The sequence below is a fragment of the Helianthus annuus genome, chromosome 4 (genome assembly GCF_002127325.2).
Source record: "Helianthus annuus cultivar XRQ/B chromosome 4, HanXRQr2.0-SUNRISE, whole genome shotgun sequence".
Taxonomy (NCBI): Eukaryota; Viridiplantae; Streptophyta; class Magnoliopsida; order Asterales; family Asteraceae; genus Helianthus; species Helianthus annuus.
The window spans coordinates 163,261,503-163,281,556 of NC_035436.2; the positions used below are offsets into that span (position 1 = coordinate 163,261,503).

The window sequence follows — 20,054 nt, forward strand, 5'->3', positions numbered from 1 at the left end:
GGTGAGAGTGGCAGGAGGTAACAAGGGCCGGATGTTCGGGGTAGTATCTTTGGATCCTAGTTTCGTCATAACTGGGAAATTGTCTACATCTACCGATTCTAAATTATATTTTGATGCCATAAGGTCACAAGAGGAGGTATTGTTTACATCTCATCAAAGTACTGCAATTCTACAAATTATAGAGTTTTTAACAATTAATTAGTAGAAAACAATAACATAGATTATTGACCTATTATTTAGGTTGAAAAAGTTCGAGTTGAAAAGGAAAATGAACTTGCAAATGAAAGGGATGCTAGACAAGAGTTTAAGCAAAGAGTGCAACAGATGGAAAAAGAAATGAAAGAAAATGAAGAAAAGAGGCAAAACAGTTTGAAGACTTTATGAAAAAATTTTAGCCTCCCGTTAGACATTAGCAGAAGTTTTTAATTATTCCGAATCTTTATGTTTAACAATGGTGGTTTTGTGATTGAAACGGGCTCGGAATTTTTGTTATTTATTCCGGATCTTTATGTTTAACAATGGATGATTTTGTAATTTAAACGTGCTCCGAATTTATGTTATTTCTTTTTGCTAAATTTATGTTTCGAATCATATTTATCAATATGCATCTTTCAGCAGGAAAAAAAACAGGTATTTTTTCTTTTATTTTATTAAATGTATACGTAAAAAATCTGTATGAAAAATACTAAACAGGTTTCGTCAGATTCCGTTGAAATTGTGTAGAAGTAAAAGATAGTTTCGTAGGAAATGCGTAAGAAAAAAGAATACATTCTGTTAGAATTGTGTAGGAAAAAAACTAATTTCGTGGAAATTGTGTAGGAAAAGGAAATACATTCCGTTAGAATTGTGTAGGAAAAAAACTAATTTTGTAGGAAAATTGAATACATTCAGTTGGAATTGTGTAGGGAAAAAAATATTTTTCATAGGAACTGTGTAGGGAAAATGAATACATTCCATTGGAATTGTGTAGCAAGAAAAAAAATCGTAAGAACTGTGTAAGAAAATTAAAATATAATAAATATAATTATATTTGATTTAAGCACAAAATTTGAAAAAATAAATTTTCCGTGAGAAATGCGTTGGAAAATTAAGAAAATTAATTCTGTGAGAAATAAATAGGAGAATTCCAACAAAACATTTGTGGGAAAGGAGTAGGAATCCGTAGAAAATGCGTCACAAGAAGATTACCCACGAGTAGAATTCCTACATCCCATTTTCATGGGAAATTTGTGGGTAACTGCAGTTATCCACAGATTTTCTACAAAAAAAATGACGCGTAAATAGCAGCAGTTTTCTAGTAATGTGTAAATGTCTAAACATACATAACTTATAACTTTATTTAAGAAATATCATTTTTTATTAATATAGTGTTTTTATGTAAGACAATAAAATAAAAAGTCTAAACTTAAATTTATCAACTTGAACTTACTATTAATTTGGCAGTATTTATAATTTGGCAGTATTTATATAGACAACTCTTAAATTGTGTCTATGTTGTTTTAGAACATCAACCAAGATTCTTATAAGGTAAGTTGTATTGATTTGTGTAATTGGTGTACATGACTAGGCTTGTATTCGAGGATCAACACTCATTATATATTTATAAAATATACCCTCTAGATAACTTAATTACATTGTGGAGTTAAATGCCATTTTAATCCCTGTGGTTTGGGCCATTTTGCCAGTTTAGTCCAAACGTTTTATTTTTAACCTGTGGGTCCAAAAAGGTTTCACAGTTGCCATTTTAGTCCACTTGGTTAACTTCATCTATTTATTCTGTGGTTTGGGCCATTTTACCAGTTTAGTCCAAAGTTATCTAGAGGGCAAATGTAGGGTTTTCATGGTGGTGAACAAGTGTGACAGAGAGAGAAACAGGGGTGAGAGAGAGAGAGAGAAACAGGGATGAACGAGTGTGGGAGAGAGAGAAACAGTGGTGGGCGGCGGTTTCATCATCACCGTCGATCATCATCATCGTGGGTTTTCTTTTCATTACAGGGGTGGTCGCGGGCAAGAAAAATCAGATGGTGGGGGGTTTCGTTTGAATTTAGGTATGGTTTAAGAGGAGAGAGGAGATGGGGTTTTAAATAGGTGGAGAGAGACATTTGGTGTTAAATGACAATTTTAAATGAGAGGAGAGAGGAGAGACACTTTTGACAAATTTAAATGAGGAGAGAGGTAGATGAAATGATATTTGGTGTTAAATAACCAAAATAACCTTTTGAGTGGCAAAATCTGATTGGTTGAAAGTGGTTCTCGCAGTTCTTACAACTGGAGTTGGTTTCTATTTTAGAGGCTCCCTATATATATATATATATATATATATATATATATATATATATATATATATATAATTAAATAAAAACAATTCGAGCGAAACTGAGCGATCGACGAGCGAGCGGACCTTTGCTCATGGTTGGCTCGTTTTCAAATCGAACCAAGCCGAGCGGCTTGTTTACAAACTGAGCGTGAATCGAACAAACATTTTTCGGGCACTTTTCGAGCGATCCTCGAGCGTCGAGCAGTTTGGACAACCCTAATTTTTTCTAATATTTTTTTCTCAAACTAGGGTCAGGGAATGACATGTAGCTTGGAATGTAAAACCAAAATCTTTGTGTTAATAACAATTTTGTGAAGATGTTTACAATTTGAGCTCCGACATATATAAATTGCACACATCTATTATCTATTATCTATTATTATCATATATAATAAATGAAAATAAGTGTGAGACACGTGTCATATTTTTAGGGCCTCTAAATTTAGCTTTTTGCGAAAAAATAATGGGGCGTTATTCTAAAAAAGTAATTGCATACTTAATAATTTATTTTTTCAATCTTCGTTCACAATTACAATAATTTCCTTTTTTAATTTTCGTTAACAACTTTTCCCTATATGATTTTTCTATTTATGGTGTAATTCATTTGTATCTTTAAAATTTAGATTGTGACCGAATTTTTTAATCAATTTCACAATTATAATTTCCTTATTCCTATACAATCGATTACACAATAATTAAGCAATATATATTGATATAATAGATTCAAAATTAAAGCCAAAACTATTAATCAAAATATATAGTTTCCTTGTAGATGTAGTTGGAAGAATAAATAGGTCGAAAGAGTAGCTGAAAAAATGATTTTTTAGATTATTTCTACAGGATTTTACATAATTCAACATTTCTTTAACATAAACAACAATTGTTTTCGTATAATTTTTTAATACATTTCCATCGTATTAAATTATTACTGTAGTATTACTTAAACTTAACTTTGTAGTGGACATGTGATAGAAATGGAGTTGTATGCCATGAAAATATGGCTACATATCTATTCGCTTGAATATTGAAAAGAAGTCTGTTATATACGTGACACGGTTAAAGTGGGTTAATTGGAACTCAAGTAAGTTGATGTTAGCATACTAGCTTACATGAATTATCCATTACTTTTCTAACAATTACTAGAAAGGTGATGTCAAGTCTGGAAAATGTTACATAAGAGGACTACCTTTAAGATACAAAGACTGTGAGGTGTTTATAGGGGATGAAACAGTTTAAAGCCAGCAAAATCAGTGCATTAAAGGAGTTCAAAGAGGTACTTCTTTTGTGAAAGAAGAATATTATTGTCATGGGGAACAAGTTCAATACCCGGAAAGTAGTCAAGTGTACCAAGTTCTTTGGCAGCAAAGGCTCTGCTGAGCAATCGTATGACATGATTTACAACAATGGTGTTGTTACTGGTGACATAATGTCGTCCACGTAAACACGAACGTATAGACGAGCTCTCCCATATTTGTAAGTGAAGAAAGAATGGTCACTTTTTGAACCAAGAAACCACAAAGATTGAAGAGCATGTGATAGACGATGAAACCAAGTCCGTGGAACTTGTTTGAGACCATATAACAACTTGTGTAACAGACAAAGATGCCTAGTGGTCGTTTAGGGTAAGCTATTTCTGTAGGTTCTCCATGTAAGAATGCATTTTAAACATCAAGTTGACAAAAGGGCCATTGTTTCGGTTTCGATTTGATGTAATAGTTAGTGATCTGATGTTATCCAAAGAGTGATGAAACCCCGAAACATGTAGAAATTGAGTGTTGTATGCTCTGATGAGAACCAAATCAGAGGGTTAACTGTGACTTCTAATGAAATGGCTTTGTAAACTCTAGTAGTATTATGATCGTGATCGTGATGAAGAGCTCTGGTGTCTCTGACAATTGTAGAGCCTTCTTTAAAAGAAGGCTATGATACCAAGATATTCTCAAAAAGGTAAGTTGTATTGATTTGTGTTATTGATGTACAAGACTAGGTTTCCATAGGGGTATCTGTCCTCATTGCATATTACAAATATATCATCTAGATAAGTTAATTACATTGTGTCTGTTATTCCGACATAAACTAAGGCTAGGGAACGATATGTAACTTGGGACATAAAAATAGAAATCATTGAGTTCATATGATGTCGAAAATTGGTATCTTGTTATCCGCACCACTATTTCTCCACATAATTTGCATATAACTTATTTTATCTTATTTAATTTTATGATATACAAAACAAAAATAATCTATATCTATACATATAATAAAAGAAACCATGTTAGGGACACATGGCGTTCTATAAGTCAGTCTTAATTATTTTTTCTAAATATTTATTATGGAAAATCAATTATTGATAATATTAAATTTAAAATTTGTAGAAGAGATTTTAATGATAAAGACAAAGGTAACTGATAATAATATATTAATTATTATAATCATCTATTAGTTATTAAAATCTAAAAAAATATATTAGCGTTTTAAATATTTATAAAGATAAAGATTTTATTTAATTGGTAGTTTTAATTGTTTTTATATTTTGATGATAAAGATAAGTATAACTGATAATCACATATTAAAATAAAAATAATTATTTTAATCAACTATTTCGTTAAAAGAATTTATTCAATACATGTAGAATATATATATTTTTTATACATGGTATATTTAGAATCATATTTCTAATAAAGGATCCCATTATCCCGTTTTACACTCCAATGAAATAATAATATTAAATCATAATATCCAGCTTATCTCTTGTATATTTAATATTTTTTACTAAAATATTTCTTTTCATTTTTTTCTGCTGATTATCCAACATCAGGTAATACGTAAGTTTCTAACCTAATAATAAATAAAAAAAACAAAGTAAAATGTTAAAAACCATGTAATACACAACTCTCTAACCTAATAAAAAATAAAGTGAGATGTTACAATAAGTAAATAATACCTCAAAGTTCCTTTTGTTAGAAAACACATTTTGATGACTAAATGTTTTAACAGATTACATTATTCGTGTAAGAGATGTGTTTATCCAAATTGTGCAATACACGAGTTTTTAAAAGATGTAACTATTTTATTGCTTAGTATATAAAGTTATATTTATTCAACCAGTGTAATACACGGGGTTCTAACCTAGTATGTAAATAAAATTAAAGTGATATTGACATTCCGTTTCACGCTACAAGAATCTGACACCATTAGCGGCGACAGGTGTCGCCGGTATTGATACAATTGTCGCCGGTATTGACCTTTAGCGGCGACACGTGGCCACTAAAGGGTCGCCGGTATTGATGGGCCAGTATTGCCCTTTTTGTCGCCACTATTACCTGTGCCGGAGGATTGCTAGAAAGCTCGTCGGAGACAAAACATAAACTACAATTTTTCATAAACTCAAAAAAAAAACTGAACATCCATAAACTCAAACAAAAAAAAAACCGAAACATTCATAAACTCAACAAAAAAACTCTGAAACTACAATTTGTCGGAAAGCTCGTCGGACTATTTTCATTCAACTCTCTTACATCCTTAAACTGAAACAAAACATTTTACATAACATTACACACTGCATATTTTCCACGGAAAACTAAAAAACCGGCCAGAGCACCAGTGACGAAGAAGATGCCCGGTTGTGAAGATGCTCGGTGACGAAGAAGATGCTCGGTTGTGAAGATGCTCGGTGACGAAGAAGATGCTCGGTGAGATTGGTGGAGCTTCAAATGTCACAGCGGTTGTTGATACGGCGGTGATTGATGGTGGTAGATGACAGCAACTTTGCTGGGTGGTGAACGATGGAGAGCCGGAGGTTGATGGTGGCGGTTTGTGGCTGAAGGTGGTGGTTGTAGCTTGGTGGTGAATGGTGGAGTTTGATGAACATGAAGGTTGAAAGGGGTGTTCAGATGGGTTTGTCTTTTAGGAGGATAAGATAAGGGGAGTATGTTTGTGTTTGAGCAGAAGGTTGACGGTGGCCATTGGATCAATTTTTAATCAATGGTCCCTAGCAAATGTGGAAGAAGCACACAGATCGAGCCCTTTAGCGGTGATGTGCTGAAAGTGGTCTAATTAAATTAACTAAATTAAACCCTAAACTAGACTCTCTAAGTTTTAAATTTATAAACTTAGACTCGATCTAAAACTAAAACCACACAACCGGCAAGTGTACCGATCAATGTAGAATAACTAAAGTAAGTCCGAGTATCGAACCCACGAGACTCTAAAGACTACACTAAGACTCTTTTTAGACTAAGACTGACACGACTAACTAATTTGTTTATTTGATGAAGGGGGGTTTCTAAAAGTCCTAAATAAAATATTGAAATAATGCTAAAAGACTAGACACGAACTCGAACGAAGGCTTTGACCAGTGGCCATGAAGACTACCTAGGCTAGACGCAAGTTTAACTCAGAATGGATTTCTATTCGATAGTTTTCTGGTATGGAACCGGGATCTTTAAATGCTAAACCTATTAAGATACCAACTAAGCCCCTCAATCCATCTCAAGGTGATTCTTGTGGCACTACCTAGGCTGTTATGATTACCGGTTTTCTAGATTTCCTTACAGTCCTCTAGTTTCTTGAAAGTGCCTAAATAAGACAATCTACCTCACAGCGCGAAAGTCTAAGGCAACTATGGATTTTAATCTTGGTTTAATAGACAAGGGAATGTTTAAGGACTAGACCGATTTCTTAGACCTAGCTATAAACCAAACCGAGACCTATTAATAAACTCGAGCCTCACAGCGACAAGATTAGCAGAACACTTGATTTTATTAAATTACCGATTATTACTTCTAAGGTTAGTTACGTAATTTCACCTTAAAGAGTTAAAGATTTATTATGTGATATAGACCGTCACCAAGGATTATACAAAGCAATAAACAGCGATGAAACAAATATCAAGCATGCATATACACCAAGTTAAAATTCCATAGCCGTTACAATACAAGAAAATCCATAAACCACGCCAACAACCGAATAAAAATCCAAACTTTATTTAAACTATTGTCATGCCTAGGTAATTAAAAAGATCTAGCCAAGAAACATAGTCTTAAAAACAATCAAACAAAATCTCAAACAAGAATTCATCGAAGTAAAAAAAAAGAAACTAGAAAATAAAAGAAACTGTAAGGTAGAACCTGTAAATTTCTTGATCTCTAAGCTTCCCACTTGACCCCAATGATTCCCGAGCTTGATTTCTTGCAAGACAATCTTCAAAAAGTGATGTTCTTCGTGCGTCTGATCTTGTCTTTCGTGCGTCTGATCTTTTCTTTCGTGCGTCCAAAATTATCTATGTGCCGCTCTCCAAAAATTGCCTTCTGATGTTATCCTTGTTTGATGTATATGGGCTTGTGGCCCAACCCCTTGTGTCGAATATATCTGAAAAATAGGTCTGCTTATTCTTTAATTATATACTAGTTTACAACCCCGTGTATTACACGGGTTGAGTGATGAAAAATGTAAGTTATAAACTTGTATATAATCCTTATTAATGAAATGACTTATTTAGATAAATTAGTAAAAATAAAGAACAGTTATATTTTCGTTACTTGTGCATGTGATTTGATACTTTATTAGTAATTATTGTTTATATCCAAATAATATATTTTATCCTAACAAATATATATGATTAGTGTAAAATGAAAACTTTTACGAGTTGTGAGAACTTAGAGAACTCAACCTTATAAAAGGTTTTTTGAATTTTTTACAGAGGGTGTGAATGAGCGATTAGAGACTCAAAGTGTTAAATTTTTTGATTTTGAATTCAATTAGTTAAAACCACTAAAACATAGAGACTCAAAAAGTAATTTACCATTAATTAAATTTGAAATTATACGTTTGATCTCTAACTATATTAAATAATATTATACTTATTATATTGTTTGATACATTTATTTTGTTATAGATAATTATTAATTAAATTTGAATTTAGACGTTTATCTCTAACTATATTAATTAATATTATATTATATTTTGTGTATATAATTAATATGTAATACTATTATTAAAAGGGAGGAGGTATCAAAGAGTGACACGTGTACAAAAAGATTTTCGTTTATTAGTATAGGAAGATTCGTCTCTTGTATATTGTGTCTCCTCTTTATATTAATAGGGCAATCCTCCAAGAAATATAATAGCCGCCTTTAAAAATAGCATTCTCCTATTTTCCAATTCCTATTCCTATGCCTTCTGTCGACCAACTTATTTCCAATTCTTATGCCTTTTGTCTCATGTGCTCATTAGGCCCAATCAAATACAATCATCCTATACACATGTATGGCAGCCCAAGCCGTCCTTCACATTCATGATTCTACTGATCTTTAATTCTTGCCAGCCCACTTACATTTTGATGTATTCACTTTTAGTCTTTGGTGGCCCATGTGGCTTTTGGGATTTATGTAATCAACTTTGAATGGTTTTGGCGGCCCCCACTTGAATAAATATAATTGACAACAACTTTTATAATATAGATATAGTGGGCTTGACCCAATCACATAAAATAGCGGCAGTTTTACTTTAGTCACTGGCGCCCTACTCTACCCAACTGGCTAGTTATAATTTATTATTCATTTTCGCTCCATTTGCACCAGGACCTGGTAAAACACAAAATAATATAATATACTACTAAAAACTAAGTAAAACAAATAAAACTTTTACAATAATTATACAATTTACACGGGACAAATATGTGTATTTTACCCCACATCAAGTGGCGACGGCAATAGCGGCGACCCGTGTCTAGGTCGTCGCTATTGCTCGTTGTCGCCGCTATTGCCGTATCCGCTAATGGCATAACATTCTTGTAGTGTCAAATGAAAACATATTCAACATCAAATTACATTAAATATCAGGATGATAGCAACAAAAATAATATTAAATGAACCTGTTTATCAAAAAATAAATAGTTAATAGTAGTGTGATATTAAAGATATTTCCAATATTTTCTGGTTTGATTAAAGTTGTTCGACTAGCTGATAGTTTTTTTAAAACGACAACAAACTAGCTATTGACTCTACAAATATCAAGCGAAGGTGAACTCGTATGTTATCTCGCGAAGCCTATCTAAGATATATGTGTTTGTTTAACTACGAATTTCTTTTAATCTCAGTTGTCTGCAGGACTTGAACTCAAGATCTCCTCTTCCCAAACCCAGGGGTTTAAACGCTTTGCCTTTACCAATAGGGCGCCACCCCATTGGTATGTCTAAGATATATATTTAACAGATCTAAGATACATATTAAACAGTACTAAATTTAACTCAATTTGCGTCCAACTAAGGAATCCCAACCTTTTCCATTTCAGAACTACATAGTTTGCAGATTTCAATAAATGAGATTGATATTGCACTACTACTATTTGAGCGAGACAATGGAGAAGAGTTTGTTGATATGCAATGTTGCTAGTTCGTTGCTATTCGATTATCAAGATTTAGTCAAAGTAGGCCTAAACGTTGTTTGATTCAACGGAAATTTACAATAAGAAGATGATATTATGTACACATTTTACTGTGTATAAGAACATAATAAGTTGCATGTAGGCCAAATCTTGTGCAGTGCCAAATGAAATAATGCAGGATAATTAATAGACCATCATTAGTACATGTTTTCTATTCGAAGGGCCGACTCAACCTTTTTAGAGAACTAAAGCAAGAACTAAAGTTGGAGTCTTTTTATTTCATGTGACTTGTGAAATATGGCTATGTGATTAGTATATAGTGCACTTACATACTTTTTATTATGTTATGCGATATTGTTCTATCTAATTCAAAGGTGACTTGATATTACCAAAATTGTTGGTATAAAGACTTGATTAAACACACTCAAATGACAAAGATTGCAGGAACTCTCAATATTTTTATTGATGTGAAAATGTGATAATACGAGCAATACATGAAGATCCTATAAATATGAGAGAAACAACGAGAAAATCTCAACAACTAGTAACTACATCAAAGAGCCAACGGCTTTATTGAAAATAACTAAATATGCAAACTAGTAGGACCATGCAGAGACTAAATCAAAAAGCGAGAGAGAGAGAGAGAGAGAGTGTTCCATACACACGTGTTTTGAATCATTCTTTAACACATATGGCATCCATTTCTACATGTCTAGACACGACGTACAAGATGAACACGCAAAAATTTCCATTTGTTCAATCGTTGGTGTGACCTCAACACATAGGACGTTTTGTATTGCTCATGCATTTATAACCAAAGAATGAGATGGCAACTTCCTATGGGTGCTATTGGAAAGTTATTTGTTCTGCCAGATTGAACCAGACTTCTATAAAGTCAATTGTTGTTATACTCGTAAATCTTTGTTGTAGGAGACTCGGTCAATACCACCCATGAATTCTTAAACTTTTCCTAGACTTCTTGTGAAAAGCTTGCCTTGCAGTATTATGAGATATTTTCGTCTATGTGCCACTTGCATAGATACTTAGAAGCGTCGAGAATATTGATTACATCTATTCATCAGTCTCTGCCTATTATTATACGTGGCTCCATACACTTACGCAATAAATCTTTTAGCCTCTATAACACCCATAGAAAGTTTCCATCCCCTTCTTTGGTTATAAATGCATGAGCAATGCAAAACGTCTTATGCATCAAGATCACATCAACAATTTGAACAAATGAAAGTTTGTACATGTTTGTTTTGTACGACTTGTCTATCAGACATCAACAATTTGAATAAATGGAAGTTTGTATATGTTCATTTTGTACGTCGTGTCTATCATTAACACATGCGATAATTTACATCATAAATTTACGGTTGGATGACAAAAGAAACTATTGGATGAAACAGACATTTTTTTTACCAAACCACATGGACGAATATGACAAAACTTAATCTTAAAAAAACATGTAAAATGATAGTTTTACCCCTCAATTAACTAACTTTTTAACGGGGGTTAATAAACTGGATGAAACTGACATGTTTTGAAAATATTAGGAATGAAAGACGCACAAAAAAAAAATCACCAAACCTCAAGAATGAAAAATCACCTTTTACTCTTTATTTGGTGTATATGTTATCACAGACTTCCTATCAACTTCTTTAACGATAAGAGTTATTTTCACATAGAAAACATTAATTCATTAAACTTTTTATATGTTCTATTTTTATTAACCAAGTGGATGAGGGAGGTGGATGAGGGTGGTCGACATTCCTATACAATGGTATAAAAAAGAATGCGATAAGCAAATGTAGTAAGGGACCAAATTTGAAAAGATTTTTATCCAAGTTGTTACCAAGTAAAAGGTTGTTATTAGTACACATATTTCCAAAGCAAGTCAATATAATAAATTACTTACTGAAATCATATTCATAAACAACCGCATTAACTTATAACATACATGCAAAAAGAAAATCAAGCAACTTATAAATACAAAAGAAAATGATAACCTCAAACACAAACAAATTAGGAACCCTAATATTTAGAGATCTTTAACTTCACATATTACAAATCCTCTATTCAGGAATAATTTAGTGTCTTACCTCAATCTCCTTCTCGACATCAAGACTCGATGGCCTATACTTGTACCTCGATGCAACAAGTAGATAAATTATGAAATTGATCAAACTCAGTGTAGCAAGCAACCAGTAAAACCTTTCCAAATGATTTCGATTAAGGTTGTTTCCAGCCAACCATCCTTCCCCTTTTGTGGCTCCTTTTGTCACATGGTTCACTATATCCACCATGATACTACTCATGAAATATCCAACTGCCATTGCACTCCATAGAAAGCTAGAAGAGATGGATTTGACTGATTTTGGTGCTTGAGAATAGAAAAATTCAAGTAAACCCACGAAAGTGAAACTCTCAGCCACACCAAAAACAAAGTATTGAAATGATAACCAGAAGGCACTAATTGGCAGTGGTTGAAGCACAGGTATTGCGTCTAGCATGTTGTGGTGTTTAGCGACGTTTTTTCGCTTTACTTCCATAATAGCAGCGACTGCCATTGAGAGCGAAGAGAGTATAAGCCCTACTCCTACTCTTTGCAAGTGAGTTATTCCAGTGGGAATTCCAGTAACGTTACGAATAAAAGGTACAAAGATTCGGTCATAAATTGGAACTAGAATGAGGATGAATACTACAGGAATAATGGGCAGGGATGCAGGTGGCATATTGAAAGAGTTTGTTAGCTTAATATCCATGGTGACACCTTGTTGAATCGAGAATGTTTGGAGTTGGGCTAAGCAAAGTGTCATAATAATGCTACACAAGAAAATTGGAACCATTGATAAGATGATTTTTGCATTTTCTACTTGGGTAACTCTACAAAGTTTCCATGGACTTGGAGATGTCTCAGTTTTATCTGATTGAATTGCTGCTTTGTCTAGCCACCTACATATTGAAAACCACTCATTATTGAAGTGAAAATCGAACATAAAATGTATTCACAAAACTGAAACCTATTGAAAACATATACGAAATTAATTAACCTGTAAACTTCTCTATGAGGTAAGTATTCTTGTTGAAGTTCTGCCTCCTTATCAATGGGAATTTCATACAATTCAGAAGGATCCTCAGGTAGTTGAAGCTTTCTATTTCTAATAGCTGCAACGTAAACCTGAAAAGTAAAACAAGCTTAAGGATAATCCGATCGGTAATCATTATTTATGTTAAAATAACAATAAATTTATGTTTATCAAGACGCTTGATACCATATGGCCTGGGTGAGATTTATTACCAAACACCAAATTATCGCGAGAATAGAAAAACAAACCTAAATCATTTAATTTCTTAATCAATAGTTCATAATTTTAAAAAAAAATTGTACTAACAAAAACAATCAAACTAATTTCTTCATGTGTTTCTTTTAGTTTTTAATCATTGTCATACAGTTTTGTAGGTTATATGAGGTAATATAACCTATATAAATATGACTTGTATAGGTTATATACTTATGACATTTATTATTTATTTTATAAATTGCAGAAAATACGAATGAAAAATGCATTTCTAACATTAATTTATTTATTAAAAAATATATATAATTGAAAAATTAGTTATTCATTTTATTATGTGTATCCCCACAATATTTAGTTTTATGTATAGATCTCGCTCTATACCATATATCCACAACTATCCCTATCTAAGAACCTGTAAAATTTCTGTAATGGCACTGCTTCCTTGCACAACATGTATCCGATACCATGGCAATCCAAAAATAAATGTAGTTGCACCCAAAAACATGGCGATGAACGAAAGCCCAAATCCCCGGTCGAAACCTTTGTTGTCTTGCACCCACACGAAGCAAGTTAAGCTAACCGCACCCCCCATTGCAAGAGCAAGTAGCAAACCATTGAAAAAGGTCGACATTTGTCTAGCTTCTTTGGGATCTTTTTCATCGAATTGGTCTGCTCCATGTGATGGTAATGCGGCTTTTACACCTCCACCACCAACAGCTAGTAGGTAGATCGCAGAGAACATCAACACAGCTTTATCTCCGCTTACTTTCTCGCAATTTGCTGTAGGTAGAAAGATGTTACAAGCAGGTGGTTTCAGCTCCGGGTAGTGAGCTTGAGCTGTGAGTAATGCAAGCCCCTGCAATTAATCAAACATCAAACATGGTATAAATCTTAAAACTTAAAAAAAATATATGTATTACTCAAACTCGCTTCAACTTGTCAACCAACAAAATAGTCCAGCACTCAACCCTACCGAACCGACTTGTGTTCAGGTACAAGAAAAAATAACTATTATTTATTTTAACAAACTAACTATCAACTAACACGGTAAAAGAAAATAATAAAGAAATAATGTTTAAGGTCAACTTGGGGCGACTCGTATATTTCATATTTCTTACAACATATATTCAAAATATGACTATATTCGATGAATATTTTATGATAAAGTAAGTAAATATATAGTAATTGAGTTTACTAGGTAAAATGAGATTATATAAATATTCTCTATATAAATATAAAAATTTTAAAAGGAGATAAAACATTGTGCTTGAGATAGTGCTTAGATATGCGGATGATGCTTCAATATTTAAGTATTTAACAAGTCTTGATGAGCTAAAATTGATAAATTAAAGGTAAAATGAGATTATATAAATATAAACTATTATGGATAACTATGTGTATACTGATTGAATATTAGTCACTTTCAAGTTTCAAATCAAACATCGTGACACCTAATAATGAACAAGCTTTTTATGTTGAGAATTAACACAAACAAAACCCTTTCATTCATTTCTACTAAATAGTTAGCTTCTTAGTTATGATTAAGCGCTTGAATAACTTTTTACTTATTTATCTTATGTTATCGATTTAACAAGCTCTTAGTAACAAAAAATAAGTAAATTAGATGATAAACCGGTCGCAATTGAATCTCTAATTCTTCCAAAAACTTTCACATAATTTATTATACTTATACATATATATAATCAACAAGAACACTCAATTCTATGAATACAGTGAATTTGACCAAAGAGTACTTACCACACATTCTACAATCGCTGCGATAACAACCATTCTAAATCGGCCAATGTAGGAATCAGCAAGACAAGCCATAACAATGGAAAGCATATAATTGGTGCCTAAGAAGTTGGTTAGGTGATTTGCGGAGTCGGATATGTCATAATGCATAACCCCATTGAAATATGTCACCAAGTTCACTGATAATGCCAAGTTCGCCATGTTGTCGAATGCAAACGTTGCTTCAACACAAAATGAACATAAAACCACCTTAATTTAACATTTTTTATTAAAATTCGTATGCTAATACGCTACGTACGTACATAAAAATTCAGAAAACCAAAAATTCTACCTAAGACCGGCAGCGAGGCTAGCATGCCCCCATGCTTATTCTTAATAGCAGGCCTTCCTTTCCAGTCCACCTTGCCTTCAATGAGCACATCATTTTCCTGATAATTTGAGGTAAAGATAAAAATATTAATGAATTACATGATTAAAGTAGTTGATTATAAATATTGAAAAGAAAATCAAGAGAAGCAGAAATATATATAATTATTACAGTGATGTCCATGATGACTAGTGTTCTTGAGGCTGCTGCAGTTTAGAATAGAAACTAGAACGATGGCGGAAGCATAGGTTTCGACCAAATATATAGAATATACTATGCTGTGTTGCTTCTATAAGAATGTAAGTGACAAGGGCATATAAGTAAATTAACTATTAACTAGTTAATTTGATGATGTTGAGATGAACAGTTTTCAATAAATTAAATAGGTGACAACCAATCAAATAAAGCATGGATGATATTGTAATTGTTTTAATTCTAGTTAGCCAAGGAAAATTCGTGGTAGTCATATGACTTTTCTTTTTCGTTTTATCATGTAATTCGTATTTTCAGTTCAATCCATTGTAATTCGAGACTTAACATAATGGAAACCGCATTTTGTATTATTTTTGCCTAATTATACTTACACAATTGTTGGTGCACTTGTGTCTGTACTTTGTCTGTATTCGGTCTGTATATAAACGATGTTCTAAGTCTGTAAGTTGACCAAGTCAACCATCCTCCGGATTGACTTGGTCAAACAGTTAGTAAGTAGTTGTCTGTCTCGAAGGATAGCTCCTCGAAGGATACTGTTGATCCTTCGAGGTACTCGAAAGATATGCTTCGATTATTAGACCTCGAAGGATCATCCTTCGAGGTCATTGCTGATCATTCGAACATATTGTCATCGATAGATGATCCTTCGGACCATCTATCGGATCCTTCGGACATGACCTGCTGTGTATGGGTATAAATACCCATGCATTGTGTTGAGTTCACAAGACAGACAGATAGAACACACACCTCCGAGAGATAGCTTTGAGAGCATTCTGTCCGAAACTCACACACACACTTTGAGAGTTTACAAGTTAGGTTTGTAAACATTGTGCTTGTAACCGAAACCTTCATTTGCATTAATACAAGTTGTGTTAATCGGTGAACCCGTGTGTGTTTGTGTTTATACTTGCTTAATCCCGGTTTGCTCGCTAGCTTGGATTCCGCACTCGCTAGTGGGTTAGTACAACAAGGTTTGAGGTTCGTCATCCTCCGACAAAAAGGGACCTACAAGTGGTATCAGAGCTTGGCTCTTTACCTTGTTTAAAACCGGGTTTTTCAAGTTCTTGGTGTGTGTTTGAACACTTGGTTTATCACCCGTTTTTGTTGGTTTTTCTACACTTTTAAACTGGAAAACGTGTTTTAAACTTACCGGGAGTGTTCGTAAGTGGGTTGGGTAACTTAAAAATTTGTTTTTGAGTGTGTTGGTAATTTCCGGCCATATTCCGGTCAATATTCCGGTGACTGGTTTGAAGATAAGGTTTTCCTTTTTGGGTAAACTATCTTTGAAAATCTTGGTTGGTGAGAAAGTACACTCTGCCATACCCTTTTGCCGAAAGTTGACTTACCAACCCATCACCTTTTCACCAACCCGTCACATCTGTGTCAGTGTGTCAGTGCACATTCGAAAGATATCCTTCGACTTCGAAAGATATCCTTCGACATCGAAAGACCTTCTTTCGATCAAGGAAGGCTCGAAAGATCATCATCCTTCGACCCTTCCTTCGAAGTCTGAAACATATCTTTCGATAAAGGAATCTATTCGAAAGACAGTGTCCGAAAGATAGGGATTTATCTCGAAAGATAAGGATCTTTCAAGTGTGAATCTTTCGAGATTTTGAATCTTTCGAAGCCAGTGCTCGAAAGTCAACAGTGATCCTTCGAACACTGTTGATCATTCGAACAAGTGTGATCTTTCGAAAGTCAGATATACGAAAGATAAGGATATTCAACTCGGAAGATAAGGATCTTTCAAAGGAGAATCCTTCGAGTTCTTGAATCTTTCGACATCATTGTTCGAGATTCAACAGTAATCTTTCGAGTACTGTTGATCCTTCGAACAAGTGTTGATCTTTCGATTGTGGTCAGGTTATTGTTAACAAGTTTTTGTGATTTCAGATCTTTCGGAACAGGATCCTTCGGCCGTGATATCTTTCGGATTACTCACTTAGCATTTATTTTGTTTATCTATCATGAATCCGAGTTGGTGGAATCCGGCTCCAGATAATGGTGAATATACAAGATCAAATGTCACTCCCTCATGGTGGGGTACACCGGCTCCAGACGATGGAAAATACACGAATACAAGGTCATCTCCTTTATGGGCCGAGTCGCAGGTATCGACATCTTCTCAGGGAAATCAATGGGCTTTGATATCGAATCAAACTCCGAGCATTCAAAGTATTCTACTAAGCGAAAGTGAAACAGGAAGTTTGAATCGACCTCCAAAGTTGATGCATTTGAATAAATATCCAGGATGGGTTGAGAGATTTAAAACATATGTTCTTGGTCAAAATACGGAACTGTGGATACGTTTCACCACAGATTTCGATCAAGCCATAGAGGTTGCTGCTTCAGATTCTGCTACGTTTGCTGATCTTCCAGAAGATAAAAAGAAAACCTATGATCTGGAAAAGAAGGCATACGCCATTCTCACTCAGGCGTTGAGCAAGGATATCTACCATCAGTTTGTCAGCTTCAAGACAACAAAGAAGTTATGGGACGGATTGAAAAACAGAGGAGTGGGAAATGCAGCAACACGTCAAATGCGTCATGATCTTCTCAAGAAAGAATTTGAAGGTTTCACTTGTATGGATAAGGAGTCATTGGGAGATATGACAAGCCGATTTTATCATCTGCTTACAGAATTGGATAATTATAGTGTAGTGACAACTCAAGCTGAAGTTGTGAAGAAGTTTGCTGATGCTTTGCCTCCTCAATGGAGTAGTTTCTTGGAAATCCTGAAGTACAACGGAGTGTTGAGAACCACTAATATCAACGAATTCGTTCAACTTTTGGAAAACAAGGATCAGGAGGAAACATTAAAGGCGAAGAGAGTTCCATTGCCACAAAATCCAGAGATGTATTGTGGAACTTCCAATTCTTCGTCTGCAAGAACCGGTCCACATGCTCCACTTCAAACAGCGTTTGTCACAAGCACAGATTGTTTTGGCAACCCAATACAAGTTCCTGTTAAGCCACCTCCCACCACAGACATGTATGGAAATCCAATCCAACCACCTTCACCTCCTCCTGCTCAACAACAACAACGTGCATGTTATGGAGGAACATCATCTGCTGGTCAACAATCAAAGTCAAATACAGTACAGCTCGACACGTCAAGCTTCTCTAAAATCAGTGTAGAAGTAGCTAAGGAACACATGGAGCTGCTTAACACTGTAGTGAGCGCGTATTGTGGGTTAATTGAAGGTCAGATTGGCAACATTAATCTGACACAAGAAGATTACCGGCAGATTGATAAAGAAGAGATGGACTTGATGGACATCAAGTGGGCCTTTGCTAGTGCTGTGAGAAGAGCAAAGGATTGGATGGAAAGTACTGGCAGAACCAGCTTGGAAAGTAAGCGAGACACCAAGTATGGGTTCGATAAGCAAGCTGTAAAGTGCTTCAACTGTGGTGAACGGGGTCACTTTAAACGGGAATGTACAAAGCCAGCACAGCACGGGAATCAAAACCCCTTCAGAAACCAAGGCAACCGGCAGAACAGAAACAATGATCGTACCATGGTACCCGTCAACAACCAAACCAACCGAGCGCTTGCGGTTCAGGTAGATGAAGGTTGTGACTGGTCAATCCAGTTGGGTGGTGATGCTCCCGATGGAACAGCATGTTTTGCTCAGATTGTGAAGGAGCTAGTTCACACCAGTGGTGGAGAATCTTCTGCCAGTGGTGGTGAATCGTCTGAAGATGAAGACTCTTCTGGGTACAGTAGAAGTGTTGATGAAGAATCATCCAATTCTGGTGATGATCATGTGGGTGAGACATCGAATGCAGCAATCGATGCAGATATTGATGAACTCTTGGAGGAAGCTGCAGCAGAAACTCAAAGAAGATCTATTCTGGTGGATCAAGCTGCTTATACTTCGTCTTCTCTCCATTCAGCCTTTATGGCTAATGTCGACGGTTCATCAAGTCAGGTATGTGTCGATGAACCCACTGCTGTTAATTGTGATGAATGTGCTAGGTTGCATGCTAGATGTGCTGAAATGGAGAAAAGTATGTCTGAGTTGCAAGGCAAACATGATGCTTTACAAGCTAGTTTGTTTGACTTGCAAGACAAACATACTACTGTGAATGAGAATTTGAGTGACTTGCAAAGTAAGCATGACGCTTTGCAAGAAAAATATGATGTGACCTTTCTCCACAATCAGAAATTGACTGTGGACCTTTCCAAATGCACAGAAGCCAATATGTTTTATGAAAACCATGAAAAAGAATTTAAGTCAGTAATTGAAACATTAAAGAAAGATAAAACTGAACTGACTAAAATGGTTTCAAGAAAACAAACTGATATTAATTTGTATATATCTCGCCTTGAGATTATGCAAAAAGAGATGGCTTGTGTGAAAACCGAAAGTGATGCGATCCAACTCAAGCTAGACAGTTATTTGAGCTCTAGCTATGTGTTAGATCACATCATTGATGTTCAGAAGGAAAAGAGGGATGTCACATGCATAGGCTACAAGAAGTGTCCACCACCAGTGAGACATAACTATGATGCCATGCCTGATGAAGAGGACAGAGTATTCTTTGAGCCATCTGTGCCTCTAGATGTTAAGGAGTTTGCTGCAGGGCTCGGATACCAAAAGGAAGTATCCTCAGATTCAGATGTGTCAGCAGATACATTTGTAAGTGCTGAACAGAATCAAGATCCTCCAGTTGTGATTGAGGACATACCTCTTGAGAATCACAT

General features: G+C 34.6%; 1 protein-coding gene across 1 annotated transcript; it reads right to left on the reverse strand.

Annotated features, from left to right (window-relative positions):
- Positions 1-11,607: 11,607 nt before the first annotated feature.
- Positions 11,608-15,444, reverse strand: LOC110937192 (protein NRT1/ PTR FAMILY 4.6). The gene is made up of 6 exons (XM_022179583.2): positions 15,302-15,444; positions 15,095-15,191; positions 14,767-14,984; positions 13,421-13,864; positions 12,760-12,887; positions 11,608-12,661 (listed from the first exon to the last, which is right to left on the reverse strand). The coding sequence occupies exons 1-6, from the start codon at positions 15,311-15,313 to the stop codon at positions 11,797-11,799; spliced, it is 1,764 nt and encodes a 587-aa protein (XP_022035275.1). The 5' UTR covers positions 15,314-15,444; the 3' UTR covers positions 11,608-11,796.
- Positions 15,445-20,054: the final 4,610 nt, after the last annotated feature.